General features: G+C 39.8%; 1 protein-coding gene across 1 annotated transcript in view; it reads right to left on the bottom strand.

The window, feature by feature from the left end:
- LOC121378001 (protocadherin-16-like) overlaps positions 1-11747 on the bottom strand; it is a 43613-nt gene extending 31866 nt beyond the window's left edge. Inside the window, exons 1-6 of the mRNA XM_041506098.1 lie at positions 11661-11747; positions 6834-7002; positions 3835-3987; positions 2984-3115; positions 1225-1356; positions 229-420 (exon numbers count right to left, since the gene is read on the bottom strand). Of these exons, the coding sequence (XP_041362032.1) occupies positions 229-420; positions 1225-1356; positions 2984-3115; positions 3835-3987; positions 6834-7002; positions 11661-11747 (865 nt within the window). The remainder of the gene's footprint in view (positions 1-228; positions 421-1224; positions 1357-2983; positions 3116-3834; positions 3988-6833; positions 7003-11660) is intronic.
- Positions 11748-13559: the final 1812 nt, after the last annotated feature.

Raw genomic sequence — 13559 nt, 5'->3', positions numbered from 1 at the left:
TGCAAGTGGTTTACACCTACCCATTGAGCCTTGCGGAGCACTCACTCAGGGTTTGGAGTCGGTATCTGGATTAAAAAACCCATGCCTCGACTGGGATCCGAACCCAGTACCTACCAGCCTGTAGACCGATGGCCTAACCACGACGTCACCGAGGCCGGTTAACTCTGTATTGAAGATATAAACAATGATAGAAATATTCGATCTATCGCAACTGATTCGGATACTTACGGCCAGCGTCGTTAAATTCAAACATGGATGTTTCGGAAGCAGGATTGACTGTTCCGGATATAGTGACCTTTGGCACTGCCAGGCTGTCGTCAACGTCCAGTGTAAACAAATCGCCTGGCCCCTGGTCTTCTGGGATCGTCACTCCTGGCGACAAAGCTGCGAAATTACGCAAGACTGGTACGACGTTTAAATCTGGAGTGACAAAATCACAAACAAAAACGAAAACATCAAACATGTGACCATTAGTAGTGACGTCATTTGTTTATAAGTGACTGTCCTATTTACCCGGTGTTTCAATCTTTACAAAATAACCACCGCGTGTCGATATTGTTTTGACGAACCAAGACAGTATTTGGTGTGATCCTGTAGTGTTGATTTCTTCAGACAAAGAATGATGTTTGGGCCTCACTACACAGATGTCATCTGCCATTGAAACACATGTTAAATTGCCCTCAACTTCAAATGAGGATTGCCAATAGAACGGGTTCTCATTGGCGCTAACAACATACACCATTGCAAACATACATTGTATAAGCATTTATTTTCACTCCAAAATTGAAAACATTTCCGTCTCAGTGTTTTGCTATATGATCGCATCTGGCTGAAGTACCGGTCCGAACAGGTGGTTCATTAACCGATTCACTCCGGCTGTCTCTTGCGCTATATAGCCATATCCCAAAAGGTCAATGCACAATATTACACAACATGGACAAAATACAGCCAGAAGGCTTACCATTAAACATACATATTGTTTTAATTCTTCACCATTTCTTAGAAGTGAATATGTGAACCATAACGTGTGTCATAATTAGGAACTATAGTGGATCAATGAACTCTCACCCGGAAGTGATCTGTGTAGTGAGACCTTTGTACATCTGTGTAAAAAGGCAAACCATATCAATCCTACTATATTTACTCGTAATCGTAATCGTAATCGTTGCACAGAAACACTAAAGTTGGTACTGTAACAAGACACTATTTATACAATGTACTCACTTTGAAGGTTGATCACGATGTTGGCGGTTACAGGGGTATGTCCAGCGACGTTGTCGGACACCTCAACGGTCAACGTTGCAGATGTCGCCGTCATCGACCTCGGGTCGGCCGATGGGAAGATCTCGCCTGTGTCTGTAAAATAATCCGCACCAACAGTTAAAGTTGGTCTTATGTAACGACACAACTAGAGCACATTGAATTATTAATCATCGGCTATTGGATGTCAATCATTTTGTAATTTTGACAGTCTTTAAAAGAAAGGAAACCCGCTTCATGTTTCCATTAGTAGCAACAGATATTTTATATGCGGCCTTTGTTATATCAGTCGTGGAGCATTGGCTGCAAAGAGAAATAGCCCAATGAGTCACTGACGGGAATCGATCTCAGACCGATCGCACATGAAGCGAGCGCTTTACCAGTGCGCTACGTCCCGCCTAATGGGCCTGAAAGTGGGGCCAATACTACGGAAGGTCGCTGGAGGCCCATTTGGCCGAATATAAACACTTATTGCTTTCATTTGAACTTATTTTACTACTTATGTGTAACTAAGACTCAAGCACGCTGTCCTGAACATGCACGGGGGGATATGGACTGTGGCGAGTGAAGTTTACAGGGGTGGTCGAGTCATTCTTTGGAAAATATTTAGTGAAAAAAAAAACTTTGCTAGAGGATGGGTGGTGTTGTTAAGGGACCGTTCAGTATTTATGTCATAAAAGCAATATTTGGCAACTTTATCCCCCTGGTACTATGCAACGTTTTGTGACGCTAAAACCACTCCCTAATTTAAATTCACCAGTCAAGATCTCCCTATTTGGGTTAGGCTCATTTGGTAATATATACTAGATTTAAAAAGTAATAATTTAACAATTTTTTAAGAACAAAATGGCAATGACTATCTGCATTTTATTTTATGAATAAAAAAAGATATATTGTTTTGAAAACGTGACGTATAAGTCATGATAAACACCCGCTCCGTCTAAATAATGTTTCGTAACGCACCGCGTGATAGTCCGTGTCCCCTTGAGCTTTCAATTGTTTGGCCAGAATTTACGAAGCCTGTTTATGACTTACCCACGTGTAACTACATGTACATACATATACTATTCTGTTTTTAACACCCGTGTAACTACATGTACATACATTTACTATGCTGTTTTTAACACCCGTGTAACTACACGAACATACATTTACTATTCTGTTTTTAACACCCGTGTATCTACACGTACATACATTTACTATGCTGTATTTAACACCCGTGTATCTACACGCACATACATTTACCATGCTTTTTTTAACACCCGTGTAACTACACGCACATACATTTACCATGCTGTTTTTAACACCCGTGTAACTACACGTACATACATTTACCATGCTGTTTTTAACACCCGTGTATCTACACGTACATACATTTACCATGCTGTTTTTAACACCCGTGTAACTACACGCACATACATTTACCATGCTGTATTTAACACCCGTGTATCTACACGCACATACATTTACCATGCTGTTTTTAACACCCGTGTATCTACACGCACATACATTTACCATGCTGTATTTAATACCCGTGTATCTACACGCACATACATTTACCATGCTGTATTTAACACCCGTGTATCTACACGCACATACATTTACTAACTACACGCACCTACATTTACTATGCTGTATTTAACACCCGTGTTTAACAGGAAAAACAGGCTTCGTAAATTCGGCCCTGTATGTGCAATATTACACGTCATGACTGCATGCTTACTTGGATCGACAGTGAAATTAGGATCTCCGGTGGTTGTCGTAAACGTGATGGCGTCGTTGTCAGCGTCTGTCGCTAGAATCGTGAACACTGGCGTCCCCGTGGTGTAGGTAGAAACGTCCAGTGTAGCGGTCACTGTGTCGTGCAAAACAAAATACCTGATTAACACATTTTCACAATATTAAGGTTTTATTAGCAGTCGGTGGTTGGTCACTTTAGTTTTTTAACGGATGGATGGATATATAGATAGATGTATAGATAGATGGATGGATGGATGGATGGATGGATGGATCGGTGGATGAATGGATCGGTGAATGGATGGATGGATGGGTGGATGGATGGTTGGGTTGATGTGGGTGAGTGGATATATGAATGTATGTATTGATCAATCGATGGATGGATGTATGCATGGATGGATCGGTGGATGGATGGATGGATCGGTGGATGAATGGATCGGTGGATGGATGGATGGATGGTTGGGTTGATGTGGGTGAGTGGATGGACGAATGGATGGATGGGTGTTTTGTTGGATGGTAAGTGGCTGGTTGTTTTTGTTTTAACGGATGAATAAATAAATGAATGGGTGGATTTGCATTAAGCGTGAGAGAGAGAGAGAGAGAGAGAGAGAGAGAGAGAGAGAGAGAGAGAGAGAGAGAGAGAGAGAGAGAGAGAGAGAGAGAGAGAGAGAGAGAGAGAGAGACGTGAAGAAATTGAAAAATGCATTGAAAAAGAATATTGAAACAACAAATTTAAAGAAAGACAAAAAACGCAAAAAAGAACAAACAAAATAGCATCATGGGAGAAATGGATGAAACTACTATATACTATATAGGGGCTTCGCTCCTGGTACCTACGTGACGGGCTGCCTGCGACGACTGGCGGCTGATTGGGTTCCACGTAAACACGTATTACACCGATATTTCCTTTCCCTTCCTTGTCCGTACACGACACACTCAGGTCATATTGAGGAGGCGTCAAGGTACCGCTAGTGTAATACAGGCAAAACTCTGAAAGATATATTACAACAATGTTTCTATAACATTAATAAAAATAATTGTTTAGAAAAACCTTCAAACAGCTCTATCATGCATTCGTATATTAAATTAAAAAAACAAAGCAAAGCAAAACAGCAGCAACAACAACAAACAACAACAACAAACAAAACAAAACAAAACAAAAATAAACAAACATACACACATACACACACACGCATGCACACACATACATACATACATACATACATACATACATACACACACACACATACATACATACATACATACATATATACACACACACACACACACGCACACACATAAATACATACATACATACATACATAAAAACAAAAGCAAACCAAAAAAAAGCAAGAAAAAAAGCCAGACTTCAAGAAGCTCTAGCTTGCTGTTTCCTGCCAAAATGACTGATACGTTTGTTTTAAATGTAAACACTATACCTTGAATTACATTCCTTTATAAGTAATAATTATTTAAACTTTAAAACAAAACAAAACAAACAAACAAACACGCTTCAATAAGCACTATCATATTGTTTCTTTCCAAACACATTGATACATTTTTTGTTTTGAAATGTAAACACTATCCATTGAACTTTTTAGCGGCCTCGGTGGCGTAGTGGTTAGGCCATCGGTCTACAGGCTGGTAGGTGCTGGGTTCGGATCCCAGTCGAGGCATGGGATTTTTAATCCAGATACCAACTCCAAATCCTGAGTGAGTGCTCCGCAGGGCTTTTTGGGTAGGTGTAAACCACTTGCACCGACCAGTGATCCATAACTGGTTCAACAAAGGCCATGGTTTGTGCTATCCTGCCTGTGGGAAGCGCAAATAAAAGATCCCTTGCTGCTAATCGGAAAGAGTAGCCCATGTAGTGGCGACAGCGGGTTTCCTCTCAAAATCTGTGTGGTTCTTAACCATATGTCTGACGCCATATAACCGTAAATAAAATGTATTGAGTGCGTCGTTAAATAAAACACACCGGCCTCGGTGGCGTCGTGGCAGGCCATCGGTCTACAGGCTGGTAGGTACTGGGTTCGGATCCCAGTCGAGGCATGGGGTTTTTAATCCAGATACCAACTCCAAACCCTGAGTGAGTGCTCCGCAAGGCTCAATGGGTAGGTGTAAACCACTTGCACCGACCAGTGATCCATAACTGGTTCAACAAAGGCCATGGTTTGTGCTATCCTGCCTGTGGGAAGCGCAAATAAAAGATCCCTTGCTGCTAATCGGAAAGAGTAGCCCATGTAGTGGCGACAGCGGGTTTCCTCTCAAAATCTGTGTGGTTCTTAACCATATGTCTGACGCCATATAACCGTAAATAAAATGTATTGAGTGCGTCGTTAAATAAAACACACCGGCCTCGGTGGCGTCGTGGCAGGCCATCGGTCTACAGGCTGGTAGGTACTGGGTTCAGATCCCAGTCGAGGCATGGGGTTTTTAATCCAGATACCAACTCCAAACCCTGAGTGAGTGCTCCGCAAGGCTCAATGGGTAGGTGTAAACCACTTGCACCGACCAGTGATCCATAACTGGTTCAACAAAGGCCATGGTTTGTGCTATCCTGCCTGTGGGAAGCGCAAATAAAAGATCCCTTGCTGCTAATCGGAAAGAGTAGCCCATGTAGTGGCGACAGCGGGTTTCCTCTCAAAATCTGTGTGGTTCTTAACCATATGGCTGACGCCATATAACCGTAAATAAAATGTATTGTGTGCGTCGTTAAATAAAACATTTCTTTCTTTCTTTCTTTCCACTGAACTTCGATACTTTTTTAAAATTACAACACAAATAATGTAACTTACAAATACAAGCAAATTAATTTTATGAACGCTGAAGAATTGGTTTTCAAGTAACGTAGATTGTTTTCTTTACTTTCTATTTTCGCCAACTTTACAACCTTTTACGTCGAATAGCTGAACATTACAATTTTAATATTCTCCAGTGAATTATATGAAAATTCATTTGAGTTATTTGCAACAAATTTGGTACTTGCAACTATAATATTGCACCTTTAAAACACGAATTTCAATAAAACACTGCAATTAGTTGTTTACCTGTTTACCTGTTGACCAATATATCATTCATATTATTTGCACAAAATATTACGGTGACCCTGTCAAAAGCAAAGGGCACTGCACCACAACGCTGAAAATAACGCATTGTAAGACACACACACACACACACACACACACACACACACACCTACCAAGTGAAAATCAAATCAGTATATAGCTGCCCCTCTCACAGTTGTTTAGTACACGAAAAGGTAATTATTTTGATATGAAGATATTATTAGCTTTGGAAAGGGCGCAAGGCTTTTCATCCCCACCTAACGTAAATACATATAAAATGTCAGTGTTCTCTTAGTCTAGTTGGAGTACATCCTATATTGCAGTGCCGAGTGCCCTTTTGTTTGTCACTTCCCAGCACACCCTGATATTAATAATTGCGCTCTCCCCTTTGACAAAAGCATGTGTCCGTCCCAGGGTTCTGATTAAAACAGTAAGATTTTTACTGACTTCACAAATCACCTGGGGCAAAACGCTTGATGCACCATCGGTTTAGGTTCGATCCACGTCAGTGGACCTATTGGGCTATTTCTCTTTCCAACTAGTGCTCCACGACGGGTGTAACAAAGCCCGTGGTATGTACTATCCTGTATGTGGGATGATCATATAAAATATCCCTTACTTCTAATTAATCGGAAAGAGTGACGGCTGCGGGTTTCCTCTCTCATTATCTGTGTGATCCTTAACCATATGCCCTACACCATATAACTTAATTAAAATGTGCTGAGTGCGTCGTTAACTAAACCAATTCTTCCTTCATTCACTAGTCACCTGGATCTGCGGCTAGTTTCTGGACCGTGAACTCTGCTTGCGCCGTTTCAAGGTCACACAGGTAGGCGTCGCCGTCGGTTTCATTGACCGTCAGCGGCTTGATACACTTGGGCGGTGTGTCGCTCACCTTCACGTTACCGGTGTCGAATGCTGGCACTGATGGTGGTGCCTGTAATGGTAATTACTAAATGTTGATCAATTAAATGAACATATCAGTATGTAGTTTCATGCTTGTACCTAGCCTAAAATAACTACGGGAGGGGAGTTTTAAAATAAAAACATAATGATAAATGATTATATAAATAAATAAATAAATATATATTTTGTTTTACTCGCAAGTAACTACATGCATTTATAAAGCTGAAATACCGGTGTTTAAGAAAACAGGCTTCGTAAATTCGGCCCAAGGATTCTCAAGCCAGACTAAACTAACAAAATTCTCTTTTCTTATTTTGGGAACGACTGCACCGTGTCCCAATAGTATGCCCTAATCATATTTTAATATACTGCTCACAAAATATAGGGGATATTCCCCAAAATTACAAAAACTCTGTAACACTGAAATAATTTCAACATTTATTTCAACATTAACATATACACAAGTTATATAGGCACTGGATTTCATTGGTTTTAACAACATGAAAGCTGCTTTAAGTCAGACAGTAAATGTAACGCCGGTCAGGGGTGGAGATAAGATAATCATAAGATGTGAATATCGTGTTGAACATCCTCTAGAGTCAATACATGCATTATACCTTTGTCGCATAGTTCTTATATGGCGGCCTATCGCCATATGTGGAACCTGATGCCACTTCCGCCAGTACCCTAATTCTACCAGCGTTGGTGGTGGCTGTTGACGTTGCTGAATACGTCTACCAAGGATATCCCATACGTGTTCTATGGGCGAAAGGTCAGTGGACATTGGTGGGGAAAAAGCAAGGTCTGGAGTTGCTGTCTTTATAGATTATCTGGTGAGCTCTGGCATTGTCATCGTGGAACACAAAAACTGCGCCATGACGATGAGCAAATGGTAGAACGTGACGATTGATGATGCTATCTCTGCAGTACAGACCTGTGACTCTCCCTTGACAAATGTGGAGATATGTTCTGCATGTCATTATTGACTCACTTCCATACCGATCAAGAGGTAATATAGCATCTTTTTAGTGGCGTTCACCTAGCCTGCGCAAACCTTTACACGACCGTCATTGAAGTCCAGATTAAACCTGGATTCGTCACTAAACATGACATTTGTCAATCGATTGTTATATAAATGCCTCACCTGTTCTTCCACTCAATCATTGCCAGCTCTAGCCTACCAGTAATGGCTTCACTACTTTTGTATTGCATTGTTTTGTATTGTTTTGTATCGTATTGTATTGTATTGTATTGTATTGTGTATTTTGTACTGTATATATTTTTTTTTTTTTTTTTTTATTATTATTATTATATTATTTTTTTTAAATTATTATTACTATTTTTTTTATTATTTGTGTTCTTTGTTTTGAGTTGTTTAATTCCACAGCCAACTCATTATTAAGATGTATTTATACTTTGCTACAAGTGTTTTGTAATACTTAATGCAATAAACTATATATATTGCAGTTAAAGGTAACGGAATATCCCATCTACTGTTTGTGTGCAGACCCCTGTTGCCTGTTGCAGTTGATGTTGTAGCTGAGTTAATTGATCTGATGGCTCTGGCGATAAGGTGCCTGTCTTGGCATCTGGTGGTGGCACTTGGACGTCCACTTTGTCGGGGTTGTTTTGCACACTACCGGTTGTTCTTTGTTACTTCCACAGTGTGCTAATGACTGACTGTGGCCACGTGTTGTGTCACCGTTAACGAATCGCCACATGGTAAACAGCGTAGAAACCGCAGGAATCATCGATAGTCTCGTGTAATGTTTTTTGACGAGTCCAAATTCACTCTCAACTTCTTGGATAGGCATGGGCCTAAGAGGTCGACTTCCAGTTTTTTACTCGCTCCAGCCAGTGCACCACGACTGGTACATCAAACACCGTGGTATGTGCTATCCTGTCTATGGGATGGTGCATATAAAAGATCCCTTGCTGCTATTCGAAAAGAGTAGCCACAGCGACAAAGTGGCGACAGCGGGTTTCCTCCCTCAATATATATGTGGTCCTTAACCATATATCCGACGCCATATAATCGTAAATAAAATGTGTTGAGTGCGTCGTTAAATAAACCATTTCCTTCTTCTTCTTCTTCCACTTTTTTATTTCTCAATTTTTAAAAGATAGATCTTTTAAAGTTCGGGTGGGGTCGACTTTGTCCGATATTTACCCACATGAGATGGGTGTGCCTCAAGGTAGTATCCTGTCTGTAACTTCTGTGAAAATTAAAAGCATCACCTAGTGTTTAACACCTGGTGTGGATTGTTCGTTATATGTGGATGATTTTCAGATTTGCTGTATATTATCCAATATGAGTATCATTGAACGTAAGTTGCAGCTTTGTTTGAATAAAGTTAATCAATGGGCAACTGATAATGGGTTTAGATTCTCAAATGCAAAAACGGTTTGTATGCATATCTGCGTGAAAAGAGGTCTCCACTTAGATGCACAGTTGTTTCTGAACAAAAGTCTGATTCCAGTTGTGGAGGAGACCAAATTTCTTGGGGTTATATATGACAGGAAGCTATCTTTTGTACCCCTAAAATATGTTAAAAAGAAGGGCTTAAAGGGACATTCCTGAGTTTGCTGCAGTTTTTAAGATGTCATTGGCTAACAGAGACATTTTTCTGCATAACATATTAGTGGCTGTATATTAAACGTGTTTCTGATCGTTCTAATATTTGTACTGGGTTAAATTTCGTTTTATTTCCGAAAATATCATTTTTTGTACGTACGAAATTATTTGAAGACGAAATCCAGTTTGGGCTTCTTACAAATACTAAGACGACCAGAAACACATTGAATATACAGACACTGATCTTCTAAACAAGAAAATATAATAAATATGTAAGTTTAATCGTAGAAATATTTTATTAGTCGGAAACATTTTACAATGCAGCAAACTCAGGAATGTCCCTTTAAAGCTCTCAATATTTTAAAGGTTATTGGTAATACGGAATGGGGAGCAGACCGCAAGGTTATGCTACGTCTGTATAGATTTCTTGTGATGTCAAAAAGTGATTACTTGCAGATGTTAGATCCTATACACAACCAAGGACTTAGGCTTTGTCTTGGTGCACTTAGAACATCTACTGTTGAGAGCTTGTACGTTGATGCACACGAACTTTGTTTAGGTGCTAGACGTGAAACGCTTTCTCTGCAGTATGCTACCAAGATTAAATCATTACCGAAACATCCTACACATAATGTTAAGTTGTTTGATGCAAGACCAAATGCTATTCGTATATTTGGTCTTCGTATTCAGCGTTGTTGTTGTTGTTGTTGTTGGGTTTGGTTTTTTAGGGTTGTTTTTGTTTGTTTGTTTTGGGGGGTTTGGGGGGTGTTGAGTTTTGTGGGGGGTTTTGTCGCTTTCCAACATTGATTTACCTGACACTTAGGAAACTCCTTCATATTTTGTTTTACCACATTGGTGTATTACCACCTAAAATTGTGTTTGATCTTGAAGAAAGATCGTACAGATGCTGTTGTCTATAAACAATTGTTCATAGAAATGCAAGACAAATAACGTGGTTACATTCTTGTTTATACAGACGGATCACGGGATGGAAATTCTGTGGCTTGTGCTACAGTTTTTCCTTCAAATACAATCATTTCCATGAGATTGCCTGACTCAGCATCGATCTTTAGTGCTGAAGTTTGGGCAGTCATTAAAGCCTTAGGAGAAATCAAGGATTCAATAGCATCCAGATTTATTATTTTTATCGACTCACTTTCGTGTCTCCAAGCTTTACGAAATATGAAGCTGGACCATCCGTTACTTGGGATAGTGATACGACGATGTGTCTTTTTATCCATTGCCAATAAAGATATCGTATTTTGTTGGGTGCCCAGCCATGTTGGCATCAGTGGTAATGAAAAGGCAGATTCTGCTGTAAAGTCTGCTTTGGATTTGCCTCATGCCAGGGTTGGTGTACCTTATACTGATTTTAACTATAGTATCAACCAATGTATCTCTTTCGACTTTGCAACATGACTGGGACGGTGCGGTTGCGAACAAGCTTCGTGCTATCAAGCCAGTCTTGGGAGAGTGGCAGTCCTGCTATAGGCAGTGCAAGAAGGATGAAATAGTCTTTTGTCGTGCTCGCATCGGTCATACTTACTTGACCCATTCATTTATCTTGAAGAAAGATCCTCCACCTCAGTGTCTTCTGACAGTACGCCACATTTTGGTGGAGTGTAAGCATCTCAAAGAAACTCGAAAAGATATATTTGGACAACGAATTGTGGTGGAATCCTTTCGATTCCTTCCAGAACTTTTATTACAATTTCTACGTGATGCTGTCTTTTATTCTAAATTTTAATTTTATTTTTCCGTTATATTTGTATTTTACACAGTTCTTTACATTGTGTTTTTATTTAATTGTTGAATTTTTATATTGATGTTAACCATCACTAAGTTTTGCCTTTACCATAGTTTGACATCCAATAGCCGATGTATTTTTCGTGCTGGGATGTCGTTAAACATTCTTTCATTCATACTTGGATAGGCGTGGTCGCGTTTGGCGACGTCGACATGAACGGCAAGCAAACGTCAACCTCAGGCCAAATGACAAATTTGGTGGTGATTCAGTCATGATGTGGGGTGGCATCACTATGACTGACAAAACACTACTCCATATTGTTCAAAGGAGAGTCAGTCACTGGTCAAGTACTACCGGGATAACATACTGGCACCGATTGTTGTCCCATTTGCTCGCTGCGCTGGTCGACGGTTTTGTGTTTCAAGATGACAATGCTCAGGCCCACCGTGCACATATTGTAAATGTCTACCTTCAGCAGCAAAACATTACCAGAATGCCATGACCAGCAACGAGCCCTGACATTTCCACCACAGAAGACGTCTGGGGCATGATAGGGAGTCGTATACGGCGACGTCAACGACCGCCAGCTACTTTAGTTGAACTTGGCAATGCGCTGCAAGAGGAGTGGGGTACACTGATACGTAGTATGCCACGTCGAATGTTTGGCGAATCGTGGGGGTATTACCCATTATTGATCAAAAGACTTAACGTTCAATGTTCACATGTCACCCCTATCTTGTTTCAATGTCGTATCTATCTATCTATCTATCTATCTATATATATATATATATATATATATATATATCTGTCTGTCTATATATATATATATATATATATATATATATATATATATATATATATATATATATATATATATATATATATATATAAAGGTTTTTCCATGTTTAAAATTAAAACACAAAAACGTTACCTAATTATTAATCATATATATATTGATTAATAATTGGGTAACGTTTTTGTTTTTTAATTTTAAACATGCAAAACCTTTATTGTACGAAGATGTTAGAGCTTTAGGATAATAAAACATTTAGAAAAGTCTGGTATCTTCACGTCGATTTCATGTTTGACTAACATTAACTTTCTTTCAAACAAGTCTTTAAACATTTATGAAAACGTAAGAATGTTAATCTGTGGATAGATGGACAGATCAACGAACAATGACTAACGACTGACAGATGGATGCACCAATAGGCAGATGGGAGGATGAATGGATACATACATATATATGTATATCTTAATTGCGGAGACGAAACTGAGGAGTTCTCCATGGCCAGTGATCTCAATGAGGCAGAAGACGTTTTGCCATTTGACTAACAATGTTACAAGATGTTTAATGAAGTAAACGAAGGAGAAGGTCTCGTAAGCTGGATACCTTGTGCCCAGTCATGTTGTATGTTTTACCTTATATGTAATGAAATTACTTCAATCAATATATTAAATCAAGGAAATACAGGAAAAGTATTAAATAAACAAAATAATTGGGAAAATAAGCGCGTTACTTAATAAGTAAGTAAATAAATAAGTAATTAAATATATATTACCTGAGACAGTACCACAGTCGGGATCGACAAATACACAACACACAGAAGAATCCACATTCGGGAAAACATCCCGCTTGTCTGTCTGTCTGTACTGGAACGTAGTATATAGTATATAATTTAAACTGTTAAGCAAACCTCGAGACGTCCACTTCTGTAACCACTGCAGAAATCTATGTAATACCACCGGGAAAAACACGGCACTTAAAATCAGTGTTGGTGTCTGGTTCGGCTGTCATTAACACGGTTAATTGTTATGTTAAAGAAAATTGGTATAGAATATATACTCTTCAAAAGAAGAAACGCAAAACCACATTGTCGTAACATTTGGAGAATTGATTTAATTATTGAATGGTGAGTCCGATAATTACCAAATGTTGCAGGATTGTTCACAATTCACTCTAGTCCATTGTGAGTAAGTGATAGGACACACCACGAAGGTCAAGGTCATCTGGAGTCAATACCGGGTGTGGCCTCCGCGTGTGTTGACAACTGCCTGGCACCGCCTGCCCATTGAAGCAACCAGAGTACGGATGACGTCCCGGGGGATGGTGGCCCACTCGGCCTGCAAGGCTGCTGCCAGCTCGGGCAGGGTCTGGGGCTGTGGTTGTCGCTGTCGGAGGCGTCGGTCCAACTCGTCCCATAGATGCTCATTTGGGTTCAAATCCGGTGATATCGATGGCCAAGGAAGGACATTAATGTTGTTG

This window comes from Gigantopelta aegis, chromosome 7 (assembly GCF_016097555.1).
Source record: "Gigantopelta aegis isolate Gae_Host chromosome 7, Gae_host_genome, whole genome shotgun sequence".
Taxonomy (NCBI): Eukaryota; Metazoa; Mollusca; class Gastropoda; order Neomphalida; family Peltospiridae; genus Gigantopelta; species Gigantopelta aegis.
Note: the sequence above shows the minus strand (reverse complement) of the source record. Positions and strands in the feature narration are given on the sequence as shown.